This window comes from Crocuta crocuta, unplaced genomic scaffold (genome assembly GCF_008692635.1).
Source record: "Crocuta crocuta isolate KB4526 unplaced genomic scaffold, BGI_CrCroc_1.0 scaffold1161, whole genome shotgun sequence".
NCBI lineage: Eukaryota > Metazoa > Chordata > Mammalia > Carnivora > Hyaenidae > Crocuta > Crocuta crocuta.
The window spans coordinates 460,860-488,119 of NW_027531894.1; the positions used below are offsets into that span (position 1 = coordinate 460,860).

The following is a 27,260-nucleotide window of genomic DNA, read 5'->3' on the forward strand; positions in this document are numbered from 1 at the left end:
AAAAAAAAAAAAAAAAAAAAAAAAAAATAGAACCACCCTATGATGCAGCAATTGCACTACTAGGTATTTATCCAAAGTTTACAAAACTACTAACTCAAAGGGATATGTGTTCTGCCCACCTCGCCTCCCCATGTTTACAGCATTATTGACAATAGCCAAATATGGAAAGAGCCCATATATCCATCCACTGAGAATGAGTAAAGAAGATGTGGTGTCTATACAATGGAATATTACTCAGCCATAAAAAATGAAGCTTTGCTATTTGCAGTGACATGGATGGAACTAGAGTATTACTCTAAGTGAAATAAATCAGTCAGACAAAGACAAATGCCATATGATTTCACTCAGATGTAGAATTTAAGATACAAAACAAATGAGCAAAGGGAAAAGAGAGAGAGAGGCAAACCAAGAAACAGTCTCTTAAATGGTCACCAGAGGGGAGGTGGGGGGATGGGTTAAATGGGTGATGGGATCATCGAGGGCGCTCGTGATGAGCACCGGGTGACGTATGAAAGTGTTGAATCACTAAATTGTGCACCTGAAACTAATATTAAACTGTATGTTAACTAGTTGGAATTTAAATAAAAACTTTAAAACACAAAACAGGTTTTGTGGCCTACACCCTACCACGCTCATGCCATGGACGGTGTGTCGGATGTAGGTTAGAGGACGTGGTCCTGTCCAGGTGCAGCGTTAAGGACCTGGCAAGGTGGCATCGGGCCAGGTACCAAGAGGCGGCCGTTCGGAGGAGACTCACTCCTCCCTGCGCTGGTGCATCTCGGCCTTTCACAAATGGGCCAGAGTCTCTCTCTCTGTCTGACTCTGGCACTGGGCAGAGAGGTCGCACGGCGGCCCATCTGTCCCTCAGTCCCGGAAGCTCCTCATCAGATTAACTTGGAAGGTTCTTCACAACCAGATGTTCTCTTCCTACTTAAAGTCTTGGGGATTTTGGAAGACTTTTTCTAATGAATTTCCTGAACAGATAAGCAGAAAGAAATAACAAATCAGTAACAGAAAAATTACCTTTCTAACTGCACAGGAAAATAAGACGTATTTCTGTAAACCTACTCAAGTGAATGCTCTATCAAACCAGATGTCTCAAATGTCTGGGACGGAGGAGGAGGTCTCTGCCTCTTTGTGAAGCCCACACTCTGGAACTTCATGAATTAGCATTTAAGGGAAAAGGTCTCTTGCTGGCCAAACAAGTAGGGAATAAATAGAGTTTCACTTCACAAAGAAGTAAGGAGCAGATAGCATTCCGCCTCCGCAAAAGCAGTCTGAAATACTCTCCTTAAGTAGGCTTCTTGTCTCCCTGGAGGTGCGGAGTTGAGAAGAAGGTATCACCCAAAGGCCACAGCCCCGTCCATCCCCAGCCCAGTCTGCGGTGGCTGCGGTGGAGGCTGTGCAAGCAGTGCCTTTGAAGCTGCAGTTGTGCAGTGCGCCTCAGGGGCAGCTGGGCAGCCAGAGCTTGGAGACGAGGCCCAGATAAGCACAGAAGATTGGGGCCAACATGAGAGAAGACCTGGAGCCCAGGGCAGAGGGGGGAAAGTGTTCCTTAATGAGTTTCGGGGTGGAGGGCTCTGTTCTCTTGCACACCCACACACCCAGCACTGAAGCCTGGGGGTACTGGGGTATGGCCCTCCAGAGCACCCCTCTCTCCTCTGAAACCTGCCAGTTCCTTGGAATTCCATGAGATCAACTCTGCAGTGGTCGTCCGTGCCATTCACCGAGATGGCTGCTTTCTTCGCGGTCCACGACAGTAGGAAAGCCCTTCCCCAACCCTCCACCCCCACCTCCCGACTCGCTGCTGCCAGTGAAACAGGGTTATAAGTGAAAGGGTGTGTCTTCCAGGCAAGAGGGATGGTGTCTGGTTCACCCCACTCCCCGTGGCGCTCAGGAAGCATGTGCTGGGCAGCTCCACCCCTGATCCCTGCGGGCAGCCCATGGACCCGCTGGCAGTGCAGCCCCACATTTGAGGGGTAGCGCGAGCAGGAAACAAATCTTTCTATGAAGTCACCGAGATTTGGGATTGTTTGATACTGCATCACCACCTAGCTCACCGGGCTTAAACAGGGACATGCTGCCATCATGAAAAACTTTGAAAACGTGGCATTGGCCTCCTGCAACAAAGAAACTGTTCTTGGTGCTGGATCTTAAGAGTGACCCGTGTAAAGCAATGTGCAGCTTCACTGGGCCACAGGGCCCAGACGTCAGCCCTTGCCCTGGGGGTGCTGTGAGTGTATTTCTGGATGCAATTAACATGTGAATCAATGGACTGAGTGAAGGGGGGCAGTGTGGGGGGGGCACTCATCCAATGTGTTGAGGCCTGAATAGAACGTGGATAAGGGAGAATTCACTCTGCCTGCCTGTCTCTGAGCTAGGACTTCTGTCTTCTCCTGCCCTGGGACTCAGACTCAGGCCAGAGGACACACTGGCTCCCGCAGGCCTCCAGCTGACAGACGGTCAGACTTCCTAACCACGTGAGCCGACTCCTTGTACTCTGTCTCTTTCTGTACGGGTGCTCGCTGACTCTGTTTCTCTGGGGAACCCAGACTAACGCAAGCAGTGAGGAAAACAGATGGTGGGATGCCCACCTCGTGCTGTTTGGAGGAAGGACTGCAACATAATGATTTATAAGAAATAGATATTTGGTCATCACATGGCCAGATATATTTCTCAGGTGCACCTGGTCTTCAGGCACAACTCCCGAGAAAAGGGGACACGGGGCCTTGTTATGAGTGAAGGTGACTTCTAGACCCACCCACGGGCGGGAGGGTTGGACATTTCCTTCCCCCCAGAAGTTGAATCAGCAACAGCCAATGATGTGGTCAATCATGACTATATAACAAAGCCTTCATAAAAACCCAAGAGGACAGTTTTCTGGTCCTTTTTTTTTTTTCCAGGGACCTTCCACACTTGGGGGACCAGAACGCTCCCATGTGCCACCAAGCCCACGGCGTGCAGAGGCTCCTCTGTGGGAGACCTCGCCCTACATGCCTCCTCATTTGGCTGTTGATCCGTGTCCTCGGTCACACCCTTTAACACACTGATAACCAAAGGAAGTGTTTCCCTGAGCTCTGTGAGTCCTTTAGTAAAGTAAAAGAACGTGGGGCGAGGGTTGAGCCTCCAGCCTGTGATGGTCCATCAGGGTCTCTGGTGACAGCCTGGGGCTTGTGACTGGCATCTGAAATGGGGCTGGACTGAGCCCTTGACTGTGGGATCTGACACTGCCACTGGGCAGTGAGACAGAGAGAGAGAACGGAGCTCTCTGACACCCAGCTGGCGTCCAAGAATTGGTTGGCGCTCTGGGTGGGGGAACACCCCCCGTGTTGGAATTGGGTCCAGGAACCCTGACAGGCAGACCAGGAACCTGAGAAACATGCGGCCCGAGGGGAAGATGTGGGACGGCGCACGTTTGCTGTGTGTGCTGCTCGCTGTCGCCTGCATCTTTGGCCTCGCGAGCTCAGGACAGAATCGGCTGCTGGGTGAGCAGGAACGGAGAATCAGAGACAGCCCCATGTCGTGTTCACCAGAGTGCATGTGGAAGGCTGTGGCTGCAATGGCCTTCATAGCAATGGCTGCAGTAACCCCCAGCCTGTTGGGAGAAGGGGATGGAGACTTCGGGCATGGGCTGCAAGCCACCTACCAAAGAAGCTCGCCCCCTTACCTCTGCTCCACGGCCATCTGCTAGCTATAGAGACACAGGCAACATTTGTACATGGACATCGTACCCAGAAACCTCCCCAGACTCTTGCTAATACTAATGGTATCTCTGTGTTGTCTGATATTTATTATTTCATGTCTTCATTTGAAAGCTTGAATGTTCCCATGCTCCTCCTATTATTTTAGTGGTTACTTCATAAATTATGACATAACTGGTTTCTCAGAATCTGAGACCATAAGGTGCTTTCATCTGCTGGACACACGAGGACCTGGGATCTCTCCGTCCCACTGACCTCCTTCCTAATTATGCATCGTTGCTATGCTCTTTTTTTATTTTCTTTTTTTTAAATATTTTTATTTATTTCTAGGAGAGAGAGAGAGAGACAGCGTGAGCAGGGGAGGGTCAGAGAGAGGGAGTCACAGACTGAAACAGGCTCCAGGCTCTGAGCTGGCAGTCAGCACAGAGCCCGACGCAGGGCTCAAACCCACGAGCCGTGAGATCATGATCTGAGCGAAAGTCGGACGCCCAACCGACTAAGCCACCCAGGCGCCCCTCTTTTTTTATTTTCTAACATATCAAGATGTGTCACTGTTTGATGCGACTAATACTTGGTCAACATGGGCCACACCACGTGTCACCGCTCTTCACTAGGCGTGTCTAGTATCCAGACTCGTTTCCTTCTGGGTGAACAGCTCTCTTAGAGGGAACTGGTGACCAAAGCCCCTTGATTTCTGTTTTCCTGAAAATATCTTCATTTTGCCTTCTTTCTTGAGCATTTGCATTGGTGTAGTCTTTTTTTTTTTTTTTTACAAATAGTTTATTGTCAAGTTGGTTTCCATATAACACCCAGTGCTCATCCCCACAAGTGCCCTCCNAGCATTGGTGTAGAGTTTTAGGTTGGCACTGAAGAAGCCATCTCAGGGACTTCTTCAGCTGTTACTGTTACTGTAAAATCAGCTACAATGTAAGTTTTACCCCTTATTTGAAAATATGTGTCTTTATCAGGCTGCTTATAATTTTGTTTATGTCTTTGGTTTTCTGCAGCTTTCCTGTGATGTTCTGAGGTGTGGCTTCCTTTCTATTTATCCTGGTAGAGATTTGAGTTTCTTAAATCTGGGGTTGACTGTCCTCCAACTGTTTTGGAAAGTTTTCAGCCACTAACTATTGAAACACCAATCGCTTGCCCCCCCACCCCCTTCTCTAGTCCTTCTTCTCCTAGAACTCCAATGAAACATGCGTGGGAAGCTCTCACTCTGTCCTCAATATCTCTTACACATCCATCATGTTTCCTGCGCATCATGTCTGTGCTTCTGTCAGGATGGTCTCTTCCTCTGGCTTCTTGAGGCAAGGCCCCTGAACCGACTGTACTCACCCCAACAAGCTCCCTGGGACTCCTGGGGCAACAAACCCACCCACTGAGTTCTTAATTCTTGTTACTGCATCTTTCTGTTCTAGAACGTCTGGTTAGTTCTTTTCCAGATTTGCAACATCACTTTTCATGGCTCTCCATTCTCTGCTAATGTGTTTCATTTTACCTTTTGTCTCCAGAGCCCTGTGAGCACACTGGCCTGTTATCTGGGAAGTTCAGCACCCAGAGTTTCCGTTGTCTTTTTCCTGCTGACCCTCAGCCATGTTTTCTGGTCTCTCTGGGTGCTCTGTTGGGACCTCTAGCATCAACATGCAGCCTCCTCTGAGTGTTTTCCCTGTGTCTCTGTTCTCCCATGTTTCCTCCTAGGTAGGCTCTCCATCGATCTTCCAACACACTCATCTGCCCTTCCACCAGGCCCATTGCCTGTTTCTAATTCTGGTCATCAAAACAGGGACAAAAGCCAGCACTTCCAGAGCATTTAGTCTATACCAAGCACTGTTCTGGATGCTTCACATGCATTAGTATATTTAACCCTTATAACAACCTAGTGAGAAAAGTGTTGTTATCATCCTCATTTCAGAAGATGAAGTGAAGCACAGAGAAGTTAGGTAACCTGTCCAATGTCACACAGCTGGGAAGCAGCAAGGTAGGGATTGGCACCAAGGGAGACTGGCTCCAGGATCTGGACTCAGCCACTCTGCTACCTTATTCTCCATTTTGTATTCTTCTGACACGCCTAACATTGATTTTCTTTTCTAACTTTTTGTTTTGAAGCAATTTGATTTATGGAAAAAATGCAAGAAAATAGTAGAGAGTTTCTTTACGTCCCTTCCCCAGATTCTCCTGCCGACAGCACCTCAGGTAACCACAGTACCATGATCAAAACAGGAAATTGACACTGGTGTAACACTACTAACTAAACGAAAGACCTTATTCAAACTCCACCCTCTTCTTCACTAATGTCCTTTTTCTGTCCCAGGGTCCTGTGTTGCACTGAATGACCAGCTCTTCCCTCTTTCCTTGTTTTTCATGTTTGTAGGGTGTCCCCCAGCTATTCTGTAAATATTTCTCAACTTGTGTTTGTGTGGTGTTTCTTCTGTTTGGAGACACAAGAACAGTCCCACAGAAATGATACTGAGATGTTCTCATCAGACCACGGGAACATGACACTGATATTTCACCACTAGTGATGTTGACCTTGACCCCCTGGTTAAGATGGTGTCTGCTGGGTATCTCCATGTAAGGTTACGATATTTACTTTGCATGTAATTAATATGTTGAAGAGATACTTTAAGACCATGCAATGCACATTTCTTCCCAACTCTCACTCACAACTGAAGCACCCACCAGTGGTTATTGTGATATTTGCTCAATCGTGATTTTCAGTTTTCCTCTTTCCTTCTACATTTATTAATTGGAATTCTACTGTAAGGATAAACTTTCCCTTACCCTTCATTTATTGATTTAATCAAGTACTGATTTAGGTTAGTTAGGATGTACAGATATTTATTTTATTCTCTGGCTTACAATTCAATATTTTCATTGTTGCCGGAAAGCTGCTCCGATCTGTCCAGGGGGACCCAAAGGAGGGCTGACATCGGCACGAAGGAAAGGACACGGACAGCTCAGGTGAACCAGTCTGCACAGTTTATTGATTTTTTAGCAAGCTTATATATGCTTTCTACTTCCTACATGTTTGTGTCAAGCTTTTGTCTTTATCTCAGAATGTTTTCCAGGGAATTCATCCGTGAGGAAACTTTCTGGTTATTTCCTTGCGTTTCTGCTCTTTTAGTTAGAGTTAATCTTTAATCTTACTGTTTCTATGCCTTACAAGCTAGAGGGCTAATTCTGTTTTCTATATTTATAGTCTCATTTGTTATAGCTGAGACAGGTAGAGCCTATTTTTTAGAGATATTGAAGCGTGACTACTTTCTTAGTATCTACCCTTACTGTAACCTTTTACAGGGACATGTTTTCTTTAGAGTGCCTTGAATGGTCAACTAACTGCTAAGTCATAGGGAAAGGCCCAGTAAGAAAAATAAGCTGATTGACTAGCAGAAGAGACATCAGTAGCTTCACTTTCAGAGAACCTCGGTGCGGTCTTTTCTTGTCGCCCCCCTGGGCTGTGCCATCAGGTGGTGATGAAGTTCGGCTCCCGGCACATTGTGTTTTTGCTGAAATTACTCCAGCTTTTGCTACAAGGCATTCCTTCAGGTTGGCACCTGTTTTCTTTCAGCAGCCACTATTTGGTTTTGTCTGTGGTCTGGGCCACATCTTCTGTGCCACTGAAGATGTGTCAGATGCCTCTTATTATCTTCCTGCCCCAGCCCTGGGATCGGCCGTTTCTCCAGGGGTCCCCAATCTGCCCCAGCTGCTCTGTTTCCAAACAGATTATCTCCCAGATAAGTGGACTGAATAAAAGACAGAAAGCTGGAGGGAGGGGGAGGCCCCTGCCTGACTGGACTGTGGCCAGAGCTGAGCACTTGGAAGGGGCTTTGGAGCAAGATTTCAAACAAAGGTCCATCACACGTTCCGCCTGCAGCTGCAGAGGCCCCGGCAACACCTGTGTCTCCCGGGGCACCTTCCGGGGTCCACCGTCAAAACGCTGGCCCAGAAATCGATGTCTGTTTGCCAATCCACTGGGACACTGGAAAACAGATCCTCAGAGGGCTTCTGAAAACATTTCGATACCGACACCAAGGCCTACTTTCTCTGGAGGCCCCCGCACGAGCCCTGTGGAGCAAGGCCGAAGGGCCAACGGCCGCCCCGAGCTCACTGGAGACTGGCTCCTTAAGGGCCCCACCTCCAAACAGCCCTCAGCCCTATTACAACGGACCAGTCACAACCACGCACAGTTCCTAAGATTACCATAGTAGGGAACATTCCATACGGCTCCATAGTCCTTCACTCCGCCCCTATAACTATATCTAGGCCGTGTCTTTGAAATATAAACCTCAAGGAGATCATTATTATCAGAAGACGGACAAAAGGGGAAAAGTTTATTTGGAACTTGGGCAAATTAAAAATCTTAAGTATCTTTTCCAAAACATCAATAAAAGGCTTTAGCCATCTGAGCAGGTGACCTTAACTTATTCCATCTGCCAGAAACACAATTTGGACAAAAAGTTTTATAACCAGTAAGTTTTGTATTATTGTGCCTGATTCATGGCTAAAATTTTGGAGTGGAGGGGCACTCAGGTGGCTCAGTCTATTGTCTAATTCTTGATTTGGGCTCAGGTCGTAATCTCACAGTTCATGAGATGGAGCCCGGTATCGGGCTCTGTGCTGACAGCATGCAACCAGTTTGGGATTCTCTCTCTCTCTCTCTCTCTCTCACTCAAAAGAAATAAATAAGCTTTAAAAATAAATAAAATTTTGGAATGGGAGCTGTAAAGTCCTGTATGTATCTGTCTTTATATGTGTGTGTGGCAGTTGCATGGTATTTTTCTACCTCTAGATGATATTGCCAAGATCAATTTATAAAAGAGATCTATTTAATTGACCTAAAGAAAATTAAGTACTTCTATGAATTAAGTATTCCTAAAATTCTCAGGAATTTAATAGAAACTAACCCAAATGCTTTTCAGGTTCACATGATCTGGGAAAATACTCAGTAGTAAAGCTAACTTAAGTTTGTTGGTTTAAGAAAAACAGACATGATGGAGGCTGGCAAGTCCGAGGACCCGGAGGGGATCCCACGGGACCAGCCAAGAGGGTCTTTGGCTTCTTTCAGGATGGAAATTAAACATGAGCCAAGAGGAAGTAAGAGCACAGTTATTAAAGACACAAGAGTGTAGACGTGGCAGAGTCCAGGAGACTCAGAAAGGAGAGGAGAGGGAGTCTCACCTTTGCTTGGGGCCTGGGGCATGTGTCTTCTCAGTAAGCTAGGAACAAAGACGAGCGTCTAGGCGTCCTCCAAAGTCACCGATGTCCTGGAGCCAGGGCTCTCGGTGAGTCGGTGGTCTTGGGAGAACGTTCCTGACACTGCCCCGTCACTCCTTAGGTGTCACCTGTTGTGCTGGAAGACTCCAAAGAAATCACTAACTCCCTGACCTTCACAGGACATACGTTACCTGTAGGAGAAGGTGTGTTTCGGGCCGGGGTGCAGGTCCTAGCAGGAATAAAAGGGGGAAAGGGAACAAAAATGGAGTTTCTCATGGGGTCCCTGCAGTTCTCTGATCTCAGACACGTCTTTTGAATGATCGGCATTGAACATGATGTTCAACTTTCACTCCACCTGGGCTCGTTAGGCAAATAAGTGCAGGGCAGCTCTGTTACCTTTGTCCGCAAGAAAGATAACTCAGGATGATGGACTTTTTGTAGGTAACCTGAACATAATTGTTGAGAGCCAGTGGATTAAATAATTGTTAGTGGGATAAGTCTTTAGGTGAACTTTTTAAAAATTTTCCCCAAATCTTTTGGTAAACAGAAACCTTAAAGTTTTGCTAGGTTAAATTAAATGGTGGATAGTCACTGAATATCTAGATCATTTCCAAATAAAATAAAATAATGAGACGTTAGTTACTGAATGTACGTTTATCCAATCTGAGTTCCTTGTTACAGAGAAACTAACGGTATTGGGTCTGTTAGTGCACGTGTTTGCACCACCACTGGTGTTATTGAAAATAACACCAGTGCAGGAACATCCTCTCGAAAATGGAGATGTGCCCATAAACTCGCCCATCTACAGAACCCTCATGTTGCAATCGCTTATTCTGAGTTTTCACTGGAAATTAGGGTTTCTAAGATTCAACATTCTAATTAACATCTGTGATCAAAACTGCTAGAAATAAGGGAAACATCTCCATATGTAAGGAAAGTGGGATGTGCATTTTTGGTAAAAGAAGGCGTGAGGAATGGAAATATACTTTGTGGAGGGAAATAAAAGCATTTTTGTCCTAAAGTAAATCTGGTTACTTCAGAAAGAGAGCAGAGAACAAACTAAAATGGACAGAAAGTTGTAGGGGCGCCTGGGTGGCTCAGTCAGTTGAGTGCCTGACTTTGGCTCAGCTCGTGATCTTGCAGTTCCTGGGTTCAAGCCCCACGACAGGCTCTGTGCTGACAGCTCAGAGCCTGGAGCCTGTTTCAGATTCTGTGTCTTCCTCTCTGTCTCTGCCCCTCCCCCACTCTGCTGTCTCTCTCAAATATAAACATTTTTTTAAAATTAAATAATAATAATAATAAATAAAATTTATAGAAATTGTAGAAGGTCTATGGAAAAGGAATTCTATGAGAGGAATTTTATGTGTGATGAGCTGGAGGAGACTGAATGAATTTGTCCTCAGGGTTTGAAAAACAGCTTTAAGATCAATAGTGTACTCACGGAATTATGTAAACCTGGGACAAAATTTTCTTTCACCTGCTAGAAGGGCATCAGTCTGCTCCTCATGAGAGATTGTGAAAGGGTTCCCTTTGTTTTCCCAAATTATTTGCAGAGAAAACAAGGATTCTATCTTTTCCCAGATAATTTCCCGTGTCTGTCAGCCCTTTGCTCACTAGCGGAGACCTAGTCCTCTCGATGTTAAAGGAGCTAAGTTTCGCTCAGGACTATGTAAGCTTCTGTGCTTGCCTGCAAAGCCTCAGTCACTTTGATTAGAGGGACAACTAAACATTGTTTCACAGCGACCTGTGATTTTATTTGACGAAATGTTTGAAAATCTTTTTATGTTTTTGACAAACTTTCCAAAATGCAGATTCTACGTGAAGTCTTTTTGGCCTTGAGCTAACTTTGAGTTTTTCCAGAGAGTCCCAGAAATACCTTAAGAAGTGTTCTCTTTCTTTATAAAAAGGAGATCTGAAACTAACTTGGCTCATCTGATATGACAGGAAGCATTGTCAAATAAGAGCAATGCTAAACCTTCTTTACGTTATGTTTGTGAAGGTGTATGTTATAAATGTTCCAGAAATTATGTGAAATTTCTGGAAATCTGACCTGTCCTGATGTAATGCCATCAGTCATAATTTTAAAATGTATGTCACGGGAACAAGTAAGCAAACCCCCTTGTCAGCTCTGCCACAATGAGTTCCCATCAGATATTACTAGTGGGCATTTAAGCCTTTCATCACCTACAGACAGCAAATCACAGGATCTAGAAGAAATTCACGGAATGGACTCTGGCAAGTGCTCTGGGGTATGCGTCTCTGAGGACTCCAAGATTGCACCACTGAACTGGATTTAAGGACACTATTTCTCTTAAGCTACCTATGATTATAGCAATTCAGCAAAATCTTTGTGAACAAAGCGAAAACAATGACTTTTTTTCCCTATTCAATCCCTCCACAATTCAGACACTCTTGACTACTTTTCCTCACGGCAATACACATACTTAGTTGCGTACGTCCAATAGCGATCTGTTGTCCTTGTAGATGGCCCGCTGCCTCCATGGCGAAGGTCCTATAGGAAAGGCTCATTCCTTGAACTTCATGGTTCCCCGGGAGCCCACTCTTGCCAGTCGGGTTCTCCGACCAGTTTGTGCTGCTTGTTCAGCCTTACAACACGCTCACTGTGCGTGCCACCCTCAGTCCTCAAGGCTAATCAAACATACTAATGGCACCATTTAGACTCAGTTGGCAAAATTCATAGAGTCTCCAAATATCCTGGCCAGAGACACTGTCACTAGTGCTAAATCTCAGGGTTATCCCTTTCAGAGCTCATAGTCTCTCACCCCGTGAGATACCACAGGACACCCAGTGCACCTGGCTCCTGCCTCTTCAGACCCACCGCTCATAAAGGGAGACATGCTTTAACATTATACGGGCCTAACTGCTTCTATTAGAAATAACCATGTTTTGAGAGTGCAATTTTTTACAGAGATGAAGATCTTAAGCACCACGTCTTACAACCCAGAGATTTTGTCCACCAGAAAAGACACCTGCTAAAAGACTCTCTTCAACCTCACCAGAGAGGCCCCAACCAGGCACTGCCAACCAAACTCCAGGCAACAGACTCCCGGGCTCACACCACGCTTCTGAAGGCAGCATCGAGCCCCTCCCGGCTCTGCACTCCACCTGGCGTCCTGAAGGTAAAGACTTCCCAGATTTGAAGCAGACAACATCGGACGAGTCACGGTCCCCCAGGTGACCCGACCAGGCCTGCCTACCCTTTCTTACTTAGCTGCTCGTCTTATTTTCTCTCTCCTTTTTGGCAGCAGGGGGAGGGGGATGATCGTGTTCCTATCCACATGTCCTCATCTGTTACAAAAAGGGAAAACCTTTCTTACTGGTGGGTCTGTCACCAGAAACTCCAATCTGTTCACAATGTCCGAGACCTCTTGTTTGTACCTACAACTGACTTCTCTTTAGTCCCGAAATAACGTCTGGTCACTCCGGTAAGCCCACGGGCGCGCCCTACGGGCGAGACTGTGCCCAGGTGCTCCAGGACCTTGGTCCAGCTTCGCCCGGGTCACAGCTGCACAGCTCAGCCGGGTTCCTCCGTCTCTGCCCCTCAGACAGTTTCCTTATCAAAGTGTGATCTCTCTCCCCACACCCAAGAGAAATACAAATGAGTTTTCACATCTTTGCAAGGTGTTTAGAAAAGGCACCTTTAGGAAGAGATGGCCTCACAGAGTGTCATCCGGCCTCCTCTGACCAATAGCTTAAAAGGATCAATCAGGAAATTGTGGCTAATGAATCTATCAATAACCAGATTGTAGCTGGAGTCCTCGGCGCTCCCCCAGTTTGGTTTTGTGTGTGGCAGACAGCACTTTCCAGAGGTATACGAATTTTTAGATAGCTGGCAAATTGGAGGTCAGTACTTATCAGGACATTTAATGGTCTCTGTTTAAAACTGTAACAAATGAGAGGCTTCCTATTGGTTTACTGCACATACGTGGAGGCCTGCCTGACTCTGTTTGCTTCCAGAGGGAACGTCTTTCTTCTGTGGCTGGAACAGTGCTGATGAACGCGTGCCCAGAAATCTCTCCCTGACATTGGAAGAACTAGCTAGCTCCACTGCCGCAGCAGCAGCAGCCCCGCAGCCACCAGGGGACCCAGCGGCCAAAGTGCTTTTGGACGCCATTTAGCCTCAATTATGATCTGTTAGATGAGCAAGGTGTTTGTGTGATTGCGAGTTCCACCTGATGCAGGATTAATGCTTCTGGAGAAGTGGAAGTTCAAGGTCAGGGAACAACCCATCTGCCCAGACATTCAATGGCCTTGATTTATTTAGCTGCCTGACTTCAGGTCTGGGCTCCTCGTTTAGAACCAACATACAAGCCGGATTTGTCATGTTACTCTTAAATCTGCTTTGCATAACTGTTTTCGAACTTTGTACCTGCAGCCCGTCAAGCCTCTGCAAATAAGACCCTAACAGCACTGCAGCCCGTCTTAGGGGTTGACTTGCTCCAAGCACATGTGTTCCTCCTTGCGGACCTATATTGTCGTCCTGCAGCAGAACTGACCTACTTCACTCGAGACCTGCAGACCTCTGGCCTTGAGGAGTGAAGGCCAGACCCTCCCAGCAGAGAAGGCCTGATTGCATTTGGAAACAGCTGCCGCAGATGCCAGCAAGTCTGTCCAATGTCATGTCCACACACGACTGCTGGCCAGGCACCTGCTTCTCCTGCACCCAGCCCCCCTCCCTCTTTCCGCACCTTCACCCGGAAGAGGGAGATGCTGGGAGCCGCACCAGCCTCACTGGACGACAGTCACAGCGAGGAAATGGCAGCGTTTGCACAGCTCCTGCCATGAGAAATGAAAAACTCGTATCTCCTTCTGCTACTACTGGCTTCTGTTGGAAATGAGCCTGCGGGTACTGACCAGGCCTCACAATATTCCAAATCAGACCGATATTCCCCACACAGACACCTCATAAGGAAAAGCATATTCCTGCCTCTTCAAATGAGATTTTAGATGAAAGCACTGTGGGTGATTGTCAAAAGGCTCTTCCTATGGGCCTTGTAGATCCAAGACTTAGATAATAAAGGGGGTTAAGAATACAAGAGTTACAACTGAGCCTGGCCCCAGACAAAGAGCCTAATTTAGCATTAAGGAACAGATAAGGGAGGACCTTAAGTTAATGCTTATACCTTTTGTAACTGGTATCTATACCTTTTCTATACTGATATGTATAGCAGTCCCTTCCCTAAGGCTTATATTCCGCAAACACCCTCCCTTACACTGGCGGCTGGGATGAGGATAGATAAGAGTAGCTAAAACATAACCCAAATACAAAGGCCGACACATTTAGGGCCTCCGTGGTGTTTACACATTCAGCATCAAGTCAAAAAGGTTTCCACAAACAACTTATTAACCAGCTCAAAAACATCCGTCCTCTCTCAGCCAGACGGAATGACTCCTAGCCTATCTATACACTTACCCTATGACCTAACCTTAGCGTTATTAACTTAGAACAAATATGTATGTTATCCTGGTTTTCACTAAGAATACCCTGTTATTTCCTTAGTTGTAAGATTTGCTCAGCCTCACCGTGATCGGGGTAGTTCTGCAAGAACACTTCTGTAAAACCTGCTTCTGTACACTTTCCAAAGCATCTTATCACAAAGAGTATCCATTGTAAAAATTCCTTTTTCTGATGTCATGTTATCGTTTGACCTATAAATAAAGACACCAAAACCCACAGGACAGAGATCCTGCCTGGTGATCAGAAAGAATCTCGGGGCTCTCTCACTCTCTCCCTCGCCGACACCGTCCATCCTTCAGGGACCCCTGGACCAGCTGGAGCAGGTCTCTGGCAGGGAGACGGTCTTTCCACCCTCTTCCCAGGTTGCCAACTTCCTGAATAAAGCAACCTTTCCTTCCGCACATCACTCCCCTCGCGAGTGCTGATTTTCAAGCAGCAAGCAGCTGAACCTCACTGAGTTTGGAACCGGTTCTCTGTCCGGTAACAGGGCGATGCTGTCTCAGCATTTGTGGGGGCAATCTCCACAGACTGTAGGGTCCACAGTCTCCAACCTGTGCACCCGTCCTCTGCCACGGCACAGTCCTTCCTGCCACTGAATGCAGAAAAGCTGATTTGATCAATAATGCTTTCAAGAAAGATCTTGATCAAAAGGGAGAAATGTGAAAATAAATAAAGGAAACCTCATTTAAAATGGAGTTGAGAAGCCCAGAAGGGGGACTGCTCATGCCTGCCCCGGAGGAAGGAAGATAACCATCTTGATGGGAGAGGAAGTTTTTCACACTGGTTTCGCGACTTGCCTTTTAGAAAAGGGGAAGGTCGGCACTGAACCCAGAAACCGCACGCTGACCTCCACTCACAGCCGCTGACACACTGCCCAGCCTCGGCCTTGTGTTCGCCAATAACTGTCTGCTCACCTCAGCCCTGCACGATTTGCCCTGAAATCTGACGGCAGCAGACTTCCCTTCTCTCTCGGACCTGCCTGCGGTTCACCACAGCCCTCCGGCCCGTGTCACAATCCCTTTGCTATTACCAAATAAGCTCATTTTGCTAGTAAGATGACTGGCTCTTTTATTTTTTAAGAGTGACAAGCACACTCCCAATATTCAAATTTGGTTCCTTACAGTCCTTCCCTCCCGCTCAGGGCTGGTCTTTTTAATTATGTTAATTGTGCTTTCTTTTTAATTAAAAAAATTTTTTTTAATTTATTTCTGAGAGAGAGAGAGCATGAGCGGGGGAGGAGCAGAGAGAGAGGGAGACACAGATTCTGAAACAGGCTCCAGGCCCTGAGCTGTCAGCACAGAGCACGACGCGGGGCTCGAACCCACTAACCCTGACATCATGACCTAAGCCAAAGCCGGACGCTCAACCGACTGAGCCGCCTGGTTGTTCTTTTTAAAGTCCCTTCCACCGCTGCCATTCCATGGGGTCCACTGATGGCACGGCCTCCATCCAACCCCTCCAATCCTGCCAGGGCGCGGGCGGGGGGCGGGGTCCTTCCCGGCCTCGGCCTCTCCCCACTGGAGTGCTGGGGAGCCGCAGAGTCCAGCACACAGGGCAGGCGCACACACGGTGTGGCTTTCCCCAGCGTCAGCTTCCTTCAGTCCTAAATCGGGTTCAGGATTCCAAACTCAGTGACATTCTACCGCGTGATTAACTTGGCCTCCTACGCAGCACACAGAGCAGAACATGAGATAAGTGACACAACAAACAGATAACACGGGGGGTGGGAAGTCAGTCTGTCGGCGTGAAGCTGAGACCCAGCCACAGTCGATCCGGATCAGCTCTCGGCACCCACTGCATGCATATTACGATCAAGCTGCAGAGGGTCTCCGATCCGTTCGGAGATCCATCGGGCAGACCCTTTGCAGTGATCTCACACAGCGGGGTCATGTCTGAAGAGCCAGACAGCTTGCTGCAAAAATCATTCCCTTTTTAGGGGCGCCTGGGGGGATCAGTCGGTTAAGCGGCTGACTTCAGCTCAGGTCATGATGTCATGTCCATGGGTTCAGCCCCGCTTCGGGTTGTGCTGACAGCTCAGAGCCTGGAGCTGCTTCAGATCCTGTGTCTCCCTCTCTCTCTGACCCTCCCCAGTGCACTCTCTGTTTCTTGAAAATAAAGACATAAAAAAAGAAAAGGTATGGTCTCTGCTTAAGGGGAGACTGTAAGCGCGTGCGCGCGCACGCGCGCGCGCGCACACACACACACACACACACACACACACTCCTGTGCTGTTTCACCATCTGAACCAAGCGTGGCATTTCCTTCTCTGTCCCCTTTCTCCTCGGGCTGCCCCCAGTCTCTCCTCCTGGGGGCCCTGGGTCTCCCCCCACCCCAAATCTTTGGGAAGCGGAGTGATCTGCTTCTTTGTGTGAGTGCAGGTCTGGTCCTGTGAAAATCCAGCTCCTCTGCGTCCTTTTAAAGGAGACTGTGGGTGTGTTGCTTGAAGCTGAAAGATCCCCCTCCGCTGGAGTGCTGAGGCCCGGGTGCCACCCCTCCCCCACCCCGCCTTAGGCCCCCAGAGGGCAGAGCTACAGAGACCAGGGGAAAGATTTAAAAACAAATAAACAACCGTTGTGCCCCTGGCGCCTGGAGCCAGTACCCAAGTCTTACTGCCAACCTGCAGCGCCAGTGACACAAAGGCGCTGTGTCTGGGCAGGTTCTGGGGACAGGAATCCATCCCAGCTGCCAAGGGACCCACCCCGCCTGCCCCGCAGCTCGGGAAGTCACGTGGGCTGGTAATCGGAAACAGAGCAACAAAGCAAAGCAACAGAATCCCTTGTTTTTAATGACTAAGTTCTGTTTTCCCCCAAGGACATCCCCCTGTCCTAGTGCTTAGAACCTTTTTGGATTTGAATTTAGGAATTTTAGTTCAACTTCTTTGAGGCTTCACTTACTGAGAGAAAGGCTTAATTCCCAAATGAGAATTTCTCCTGAACACTGGATATTAGAAAATTTTACATTCAAACTTGGGCATTTTGAATGCCGTTCTAGAATCTGAGCTTCTTTATGCTGAGTTGAGCTCTACACTGGGCGTGAAGCCTACTTAAAAAAATAAATAAATAAATAAAAACTAACATTGTAACTTCTGTTTCAATGCCTTGGATAATGACCAGAGGAAACATTTTCTAAAGGCCTGAGATACAAGGAAAGCCATTTCCAATCTAGAAGTCAGCCATGGCTGTCCGTAAACTTTGTTCAGACCCAAAGCCTGATTTTGTTATACCCAGACTGCAGTATCCTCAACGACCAGAGACCACCGGGGAGACCGAGTCACGGATGCAAAGGCAAAGGGCTTTATTACGGGCTCGAGCTCGGGCTCACAGACTTTACCAGCGCAGTGGATCCGTACTGTGAGCCCCAAACAAAGGCAGAGTAGGGTTTTTATGGGGTTTGTGATGGGGGAGTTACAGAAATTGTGGCATGGAAACAGTGATCCAATCATAATTATACATTATTGACAGCGGGTTTAACCATACATGTTATCCAGAGTATCTGTTACTTTTGGCAGGATCCAATTACAACATTCAGGGTACCCTTAGGTTCAACCGTCCATAGAGCGAGCCTAGAGTCTCGTTCGGCGACTAATGGGTTAACTTTTACATTAGGCAGCTGAGATTTATCTATAGTTGCTGGCCTTTCTTGATTGGGCGTTGCCAAGGTAGTGTGGTGGAGTGAAGTGGTGGGCAGTTTCTTCGGCCTTGGGCAATGTGTAGCTGCCTGATAGTTTCAGGGAGACTGAAACTTAGGCCTTCTAGTTTAGAGGGGAAACTTAAAGCCTGTCATGGAGTCAGTCTGGTTTAGACTTGCGTCCTTACAACTTAAGGCCCGCCGCACATGCATCATACACCCGCTTTGGGAATGAGCAACGTACAGGAAAGCCACCTTGCCCTTACTGAGGTTTTTTTGGTGGATGGTGGAGTTCGTGGGGCCTGGAGCCAATGGCCAAGAAAGAATTCTTGAAAAATTATTTGGTGCAAAAAGGTGATTTTATTGAAGTATGGGGACAGGACCTGTGGGCAGGAAGAGCTGCCCCAGGACCCCGAGAGACTGGCTTATATTTGGGAGTTGGGGGAGGTAAAGTGCAGGGGAAGTTTCCAGTGAGATTTTCATATGCTAAAGAAGACTCGGGATCCTGGAGGCCTACCTGTCGTCAGGCTAAGGCTGTTGGTCCCCCAGCAAATCATTAGCACGAGGACAGTAGGGAGCTCCCTGGAGGGACGTTTCACTCTGCCGCCTTGAGCATTGGTCCATGGGCGGCAGGTTCTAAGGACATTTAGTTCCACCGGCCATTTCCTTCTGCCTTTGCTCCCACATCACTGGAGGCAGTGACCTCCTGCTTCCTGTAATTCTTGATGTTCTAACCGTGATTCCTGCCTGGACGAAGACCTGCCATTTTCTGAACTTGTGCACGGTGTTAAAACAGTATATAATCCTGTAAAAACTGCTCCTTCTCCAGAGCATTTGCTGCCCTGTGAAGGCATGCTTCCCGGGCAGCCGTCCTAACCCCCGCTGGAGTAAAACTCTTTCCCGCCGGAGATGCTAAAAGGCTTGTGCACTTTGCATCAGCAGTGATGTGGTGAACAGCAACTTGGAGGGGAATGGCAGGGAGGGACCTGGGGCCCAGAATACAATGCAGCGTTGATCTAAGGAGCAGACATCTGTTGGGCCAGTCGGAGGGTTAGGAAGCAAAGGCTCCACCAGCAGCGAGAACCATCCGTTCACTTCCCCCAGCAAGAGCGGCAGCCAGATGTCGCCCACAGAGGGTCTGCAGAGGGCCAGGCCTCACCCGCGCAAAGGAGGGTTCCCAGAGAGGAGGCTTGGATAGAGGGGACCGGACATTTCTCTGCTGGACGCAGCCTCTGCCCCAACAGAGACGTTAGGGCGATTATACTGGACCAGGACGAACTCCGCCTCCGCTCCAGGCAGCTGCACCGTCTCCATCCTCCAAGCATGTTTAGGAGGGTTTCCAAGAAAGGACCGTCTGGAACTGGGGGACAAGCCCCGGGGCAAGGCCCTCAGGGCCCCCCCACCCCCCCACCCCGCCAGAGACNACCCAAGTCTCCCTCCACACACAGGTCTAGGGACCCGCCTCCACCCCACCAGGCATCTCAAGCAAGGAGGGTAGGGTTCAGGACAAGTTTGCGGGAGCCGCCCTCCTGCTGGGGGGACTTAAGGAAGAGTCTCCCCACGGCTCAGACCTGAGGGAAATGCCTGGGGCCCCAGCCGCCGCCCTATTCGAAGCTGGGCGCGCGTCCCTGCACCTGCCTCCCAGCACCGCCCTCCCCCCACCCCGCCGCGTCTCAAGCTTTCAGCGTCTCCCACAAAAGGCTCTGCGGACAGCAGGGCTCATCTGACCCCGCACTTAGCGTCGCAGCCCCGCGCGGCCCCGCGGGACCTGGGGCTCCCGGAGGGGGGGAAGTTCGCACGCGGTCACCGGGTTCCGACGTGACAACGGCGCCCCCAGCCCAGTCCCCGCGGCCTGACCTGGCCCTGCGCCCCCGCGCCCCTCCCCCGCGCGCCCCCAGTCCGTGCCCCTTTTCCGTCCTCCGCCCCCTCCTGCGGTCTGGAGGGTCGGGATGGCAGCCCACCGGGGCTCCCCAGGAACCCTCCGGATAACCTCACCTCAGGCGGCCGCCCCCGGGCACAGGGTCTCCCCCCGANACTGTTCGGGGCTCCTCTGCTGCCGGCCGGGCGCACGCCTTCGCCCGGGCTCGGCACCCACCAGCACCCTCGTCAAGAGCCGCGCACGGACCTGCGACGCCGCCTGGTGGCGCCTCCGGGGGCAGGGAGCGCGCGGAGAGAAGAGCCCGTCCCCAGGTCGCTGCCCTCCGCCCCTCGGCCCCGCAGGCGCTCGGGGACCCCAGGGGCTGCGGCTCTGCCTTAACCCGAATTCTGATCCTGACTGGTCCCTATCCATTTCTGATTGGACAAGAGCTCAAATGAAGAAGCTCTTTAACCAAGGGGGTGGGGGGCGGACTCCGCNACACAACTTCCCAAAGTGTGGTGGCACGCAGCAGTGCTTGGAGAGAAACCAAGAGAATTAAAAGCGAATGAGAAAGACAGACAGACCTCTGGGCACCTGGGTCAGCTGAGCATCTGACTTCGCTCAGGTCTCGATCTAACAGCTGGTGAGTTCCAGCCCCGGCCCCGGGCTCTGTGCTGACCACTTGGAGCCTGGAACCTGCTTCAGATTCTGTGTCATCCGTCTCCCTCTATGCCCCTCCCTCTCCTCTCAAAAATAAACTTTAAATTTTATTTTAATTTTATTCTGTGTCATCCCGTCTCCCTCTCTGCCCCTCCTTCTCCTCTCAAAAATAAAAAAATAATTTTTTTTAAATAATGAAAAGGAAGGGAAGAAAGACCTAAAATCAATAATCTGAACTTCAGTTTTAGGAAACTAGAGAAAGAGGCAAAGAGGCCTAAAGCAAGCAGAAGAAAAGAAATAATAAAAGAGCAGAAATCAATGAAATTGAAACCAGCAAGCAAGAGGGAAAAAAAAATGAAACCAAAAGCTGGTTATGTGGGGGACAAAGTCAATAAAGTTGATAAACTGCTAGCCAGGCTAATAAAAACTGAAAAGAGAAAACAGAGATTACTACAATTAGAAATGGAAAATTATTAAAGGGATGATAAAGGGATACTATGAACAACTCTATGCTCACAAATTTGATAATTTAGATTAAATGGACCAATTCCTTGAAAGACACAGGCCACCAAAACCCACATAAGGGGAAATAGGTAAACTAAATAGGTCTATGTTTATGAGTACAATGAATCAACAATTAATAATATTCCAAACAAGAAAGTACCAGGCACAGATGGCTTCACTGGTGATCTGTACCAAATATTTAAAGTGAAAAAAATGATACCAATTCTCTGCAGTCTTCTCCAGAAAGTGGAAACAGAAAGCATGCTTCTTAATTCATTCTGAGGCAGCATGACCCTGATAAGACCATAGCCAAGTAGCCATAAAAAGAAAAGAAAATTGCAGAACAAATATCTCTCATGAGCATAAAAGCAAAAATCCTCAACAAAATATGAGGAACTCCAATCCAACGATGAGTTATACGGCACAAAAGAAGTCATTCTAGTAACCAAGTGGAGATTTATTCTAGGTGTGTGAGGCTGTTTCAGTATTTTAAAAACCAACTAATATAATCTATCACATATACAGGCTAAGGTAGAAAAATAACATGATCTTATCAATTGATGTTGAAAAAGCATTTTAATCAAATTCATGATTAGAACTCTCAACTAACTAGGAATAGAGGGGATTTATTTAACTTGATTAAAGATCATCTACCAAAAAATGTACAGTTAACACATTTCTTAATTGTAAGGAACTAGACGCTTTCTCCTTAAAATCAGGAACAAGGCAAGGATGTCCCCTCTCACCAGGGCCACTGAATATCATACTGGGAATCTACGATATGGAATAAAACAAGAAAAGTAAATAAAATACGTACAGATTGGGAAGGAAAAAATAAAACTATCTTTGTTCACAGATGACATAACTGTTTATGCAGAAAACCTGAAGAATTAACAACAACAACAACAACAACAAGATTTCTGGAACTAATAATCAATTGCTGTGAGGTTGCAGGATACAAACTTAATATACAAAAGTCAATTGCTTTCCTATATATCAGCAATGAGCTATGGAAATCTGACATTTAAAACACAGTAACATTAAGAAACCTGGATGGCTCAGTCGGTTGAGCACTGACTCTTGATTTCAGCTCAGGTCATGATCCCAGGGTCTTCAGATAGAGCCCCAAGTGGGGCTCTGGGCTGAGCGTGGAGCCTGCTTAGGATTCTCTCTCTATCCCTCTGCCCTTCTTCCCTGCTTGCTCTCTTTCTCTCTCCCTAAAATAATGAATGAATGAATGAATGAATGAATGAATGAATGAATGAATAAAGCACAATACCATCTACATTAGCACTGAAAAATGAAACATTTAGGTATAAATCTAATAAAATATGTACAAGACCTACGTGAGGAAAGCTACAAAATGATGATGAAAGAACTCAAAGTTCAACATAAATGGAGATTCCATGCTCATTGACAGGAACTCAGTATTTTTAAGATGTCATTTCCTCCCAGCTTGATCTATACATTCAATGTCATTCCAATTTAAACGCTAGCAAGTTATTTTGTAGATGTTGACAAAGTGACACTAAAGCTTATATGAAAAGTCAAACGCCAGGAATTGACATGCCATACTGAAAAGAGTAACAAGATTGGAGGACTGACAGTATATGACTTCCTAGAAACCTGCAGTAATCAAGACAGCCTGGTGTTGGGGAGCCTGGGTGGCTCAGTCTGTTGAGCATCGACTTTGGCTCAGGTCATGATCTCACGGTTCGTGGGTTCGAGCCCTGCGTCGGTCTCTGTGCTGACAGCTCAGAGCTTGGACCCTGTTTCAGATTCTGTGTCTCCCTCTCTCTCTGCTCCTCCCCTGCTCATGCTCGCGCTCTCTCTCTCTCTCTCTCAGAAATAAATAAAAACATTAAAAAAAAAAAAAGACAGCTTGAAATAGAACCATACAGATATAGAACTTTGACAAAGGAACAAAGGCCACACAAGGGAGAAAGATAGTCTTTCTGACAAATGGTGGTGGTAAAAATGAACATCCATAAGCAAAACAATGAATCTAGACACAGACTAAAATTAGTTAAAATATTGGTCATAGACTTAAATACAAATTGTAAAGAAGTCTTAAACTTCCAGGGGATAACATAGGAGAAAATCTAAGTCAGCTAGGATTTGGCAATGATTTTTTAAATAAGCAAATCCATGACTGAAAAAACTGTTAAGCTGGACTTCATTAAAATTTTAAAATTTTGCTCTCCTAAATATACTAGTAAGACAGTGAAAAGGACAAGCCAGGGATTAGAAGAAAGTATTCCTAAAACATATATCAAATTTAGGGCTGTATCTAAAATACACAAGGAACTCTCAAAAATCAACAAGAAAATTTAAAAATGGGAAAGAGATCTGGACACCTCACCAAATATGTATAGATGGCAAATAAAAATGTGAAAAGATACTCAGCATCATATATCATTAGGGAGTTACAAATTAAAATAATATCAATATAATGACTAAAATCCAGGAAACTAACAACACCAAACGCTGACAAGGATGTGGAACAACAGACGTCTCATTCATTGCTGGAGGGAATGCAGATTGATGCAGCCATGTTAGAAGACATTTGGCAGTTTCTTCAAAGCTCTACATGGTCTTTGTAAAGATTTTTTCTTTCTTTTTCTTCATTTCTTTATATCTTTCTTTTCTTTCTTTCTTTCTTTCTTTCTTTCTTTCTTTCTTTCTTTCTTTCTTTCTTTCCTTCTTTCTTTCTTGTGTGTGAGACAGAGGAGAGAGAGAGAAAAAGAGAGAGAGAATCTTAAGCAGGCTCCACGCTCAGTGCGGAGCCAGACTCGGGGCTCAATCTGATGACCCTGGGATCATGACCTGAGCTGAAACTTAACCAACTGAGCCACCCAGGCACCCCTCAAACATAGTCTTGCTATATGATCCAGTAATTACACTCCCAGGTATTTATCTAATTGAGTTAAAAACTATGTCCACACAAAAACCTGCACAGAAATGTCTATAGCAGCTTTATTCCTGATGGCCAAAAACTGGGGGCAAAGAACGATCAAGATGTCTTTCAAAGGTGAATGGCTAAACTGTGGTACATTCATACAATGGGATATTATTCAGAGATTAAAAAGAAAGTAGTTACCAAAACACAAAAAGACATAGATGAACCATAATTGCACATGGCCAAGTGAGAGAAGTCAGTTAGAAAAGGCTATAGTGTATGATTCCAACTATATGACATTCTGAGAAGGGGAAAAGTAAGGAGACGGTAAGAAGATCAGTGTCTGGGGCACCTGGGTGATTCAGTCGGCTGAGCGTCTGACTTCAGCTCAGATCATGATCTTACTGCTTATGGGTTTGAGCCCCACATCGGGCTCTGTGCTAACAGCTCAGAGCCTGGAGCCTGCTTCAGATTCTGTGTTTCCCTCTGTCTCTACCCCTGCCCCACTCGCACTCTCTCTCTCTCAAAAATGAATAAATATCGAAAAAATAATAAAAATAATAAAAGAAGATCAGTGTCTTCCAGGGGCACAGAGTGGGGCAGATGCGATGAATGGGGGGGAGCACACGATGCAGAGGGCGTTGACACTGTTCTGTACATGATGCCGTAATGGTAGATTTGTCAATGTGCACGGGACACAACATAAAGAGTAAACCTAATGTTTGAAAATGAAGGGAAATAATTTCGGACGTCGGGGATCCCAGGAAGGGTTGCCGACACTGTTACAGACGTGTGAAGCGCCCTCACCAAAGGGGCAGGAGTCTGTCGGACTCGGGGCAGAGGACCTGCACACGAGCCCTGGGCTCTAGTTGACCAAGCTGTTCCCCACGCGCTGGAATAGAGCGACTAAGTACATGGCTGGCGGGTGGCGGGAAGCTGGTGTTGTGTCACCGCTGAGGGGGGGGTTACAGGTGACCGAGGGGAGGATGGGCCACGGGATAACGGATGGCAGTGGGAGACGTCAGTAAGAACTCACGTTTAGCTTAGTGTAGGCACAGTTGGCGGCACAGAGAAATATTAAGAGGGTCACGTATATGCAACTGGTAAACCCATGTACTTCTTTGCCTTGTCTGCTGAGGGGCCACAAAGAAACAATACTCCAGCAATACTAACTCAGCTATATCCCAGATTTTGGTTCCTATGACCATTCTCTACTATGCTGACTATGTTTAAAATACACAGGCTGAAATGTTTCAGTGAGCATGCAGATGATTTAACGGTGGAAGGTGAGCTGGAGGAGGGAAGGGGCAAGAATGAGATGTGGCAGGTGAGAAGGTTTGAAGGTGGGGGCGCTGTCCACAGGGTGGGCGACAGAGAGCCAGCTTGATCCTGTGCCCCAACATTAAACTAAAAGGACAGAAGGACAGGGTGCCTGTTATACCAAAGCTGCAACTTCCCACAAAATGTGTCCAGGGCGAGGTGGGGCCCATGTACCCTCCGCTCAAACCTGGGTGGCCTGTGACAGCATGTGGCAGAACTAGTGGGTGGTGACCCATCAGGCGCTTTGCCCCCTTTGCTGGAGCCCAGGGGCCACCTCCTGGAAGTGACCACATCCAGATGCTCTGGTTAACGGGGCTGGCTTAGCCCAGCCATGTCTGTCAAGGCACCAACACCAAGGCGCAGCCCTCTCCCGATGACTGCAGCCATTACAGTCACCCCAGCCCTTCCCATCTTCCCATCACATCACAAAGCAGAGAAAAGCCGTCCCACGGGCCCTGTGTCTGAATTCCTGACCCACAGAATCCGTGAACACAGTAACGAGATCTTGTTTCACATCACTCATGGTGGGGGGGTTAGTTACACAGCAACAAAAAACTAGAACAGTTAGAGGAAGGGAGGGATAAAGGGAAAGGGTCAGGCCTGCGGCAGGGCAGAGGGAGGGTCAGAGTGGCACAGGCAAGAACGTGAGCGGAGTGGGGCGAAGGTCACCATCAGCTGCGTGGGAGCCACACGCAGACGCCAGCACTCAAGTCCGCAGTGCACGTGGAAGACCTGCACTGTGCACCTCTCCTAACCCGTCCAGCGCGTCCTGCCCATTTGCCGGGCTACTTCTCTCCACCTTTTTTTTTTTTTTTTTATTTCTAGGAGAGAGAGAGGGAGAGACAGCGTGAGCAGGGGAGGGTCAGAGAGAGAGGGAGTCACAGACTGAAACAGGCTCCAGGCTCCGAGCTGCCAGTCAGCACAGAGCCCGACGCGGGGCTCGAACCCACGAACCGCGAGATCATGACCTAAGCGAAAGTCGGACGCTTAACCGACTAAGCCACCCAGGCGCCCCGAGACTTCTCTCCATCTTCATCCTGCCTTCAGTGGAAGCCCCCACCCGGCGCCTCTGCCGCCCACACACCTGGCAGCCCGGTCAGACCCTGGTGCTCCAGGAGGAAGCCATGTGCTTCCGAGACCCTCCTTGGCCTCACTTCCATGGCAAGGCCCACACGCCCACTCCAGCCCCTCACCCACCATCATCACCGACCACCCGAGTCTCTCTCCCAAACCTCCTCTTCTTTTCCTCCACTTTGAGCCCCATTCCTTCTGGTTGCATTGTTTTCTAGGGGGCTGGCTCCACGAGACCAGGCTGCATCCCATCCTCCAGCGTTTCCCCACATTTCCCTGGTGTACCCCAGGTCCTGCCCCCGAGTCCTCTGTTGCCTATGTCTCACTGTCCCCCCAACCCATAGACCCTGTGCCTTCCACTGCCTCCATCGCTACGCCCCCGTGTAACCATGTCCACATCCCCCAGGCCTCTGCGTCTCCACTGCCCCTCACCTCCACATTTCCCGCGTCCCCCTGACTCTGCAGCCTCTGTCCCTCAAGCAACCCGAGTCTCCGGCCCTCAGCTTCTCCTGCCCCTTCCCCACCCACCAATACCCCTGCTCCCGTCCTCTGCACCTCCGCACCCCCACGGCCCTGCATCCCGTGTCCTCCGCACCACACTGTCCCTTGGACACCGCCTGACCTCTGTCCCGTGTCCCCGCGCCCTTCGCACCCCCATGCCCTCATTCCCGTCCCCCACACCGCCCCGTCCTCCGTGAACCCCCGGCCCCCGGCCCTAGGCCCCCACACCTCCTAGTGCCCCGCAACCCGCGTCCCGGTCCCCGCGCCCCCGAGCAGCGCGGGCCGGCGCGCCCAGGTGGATGCGCNCAAGCTGCTGCTCCTGCTGGTGCTGCTCACCTGCGCCGCGTGGCTCACGTACGTGCACCTGAACCTGGTGCGCCAGGGCCGCGCGCTGCGCCAGCGGCTGGGCTACGGGCGAGGTAGCGG

General features: G+C 48.3%; 1 protein-coding gene across 1 annotated transcript in view; it reads left to right on the forward strand.

The window, feature by feature from the left end:
• Nucleotides 1-27,260, forward strand: part of B4GALNT4 (beta-1,4-N-acetyl-galactosaminyltransferase 4) — a 42,402-nt gene that overhangs the window by 1,128 nt on the left and 14,014 nt on the right. The window contains 1 exon segment of the mRNA XM_077773407.1: nucleotides 27,070-27,253. Coding sequence (XP_077629533.1) covers nucleotides 27,070-27,253 — 184 coding nt within the window.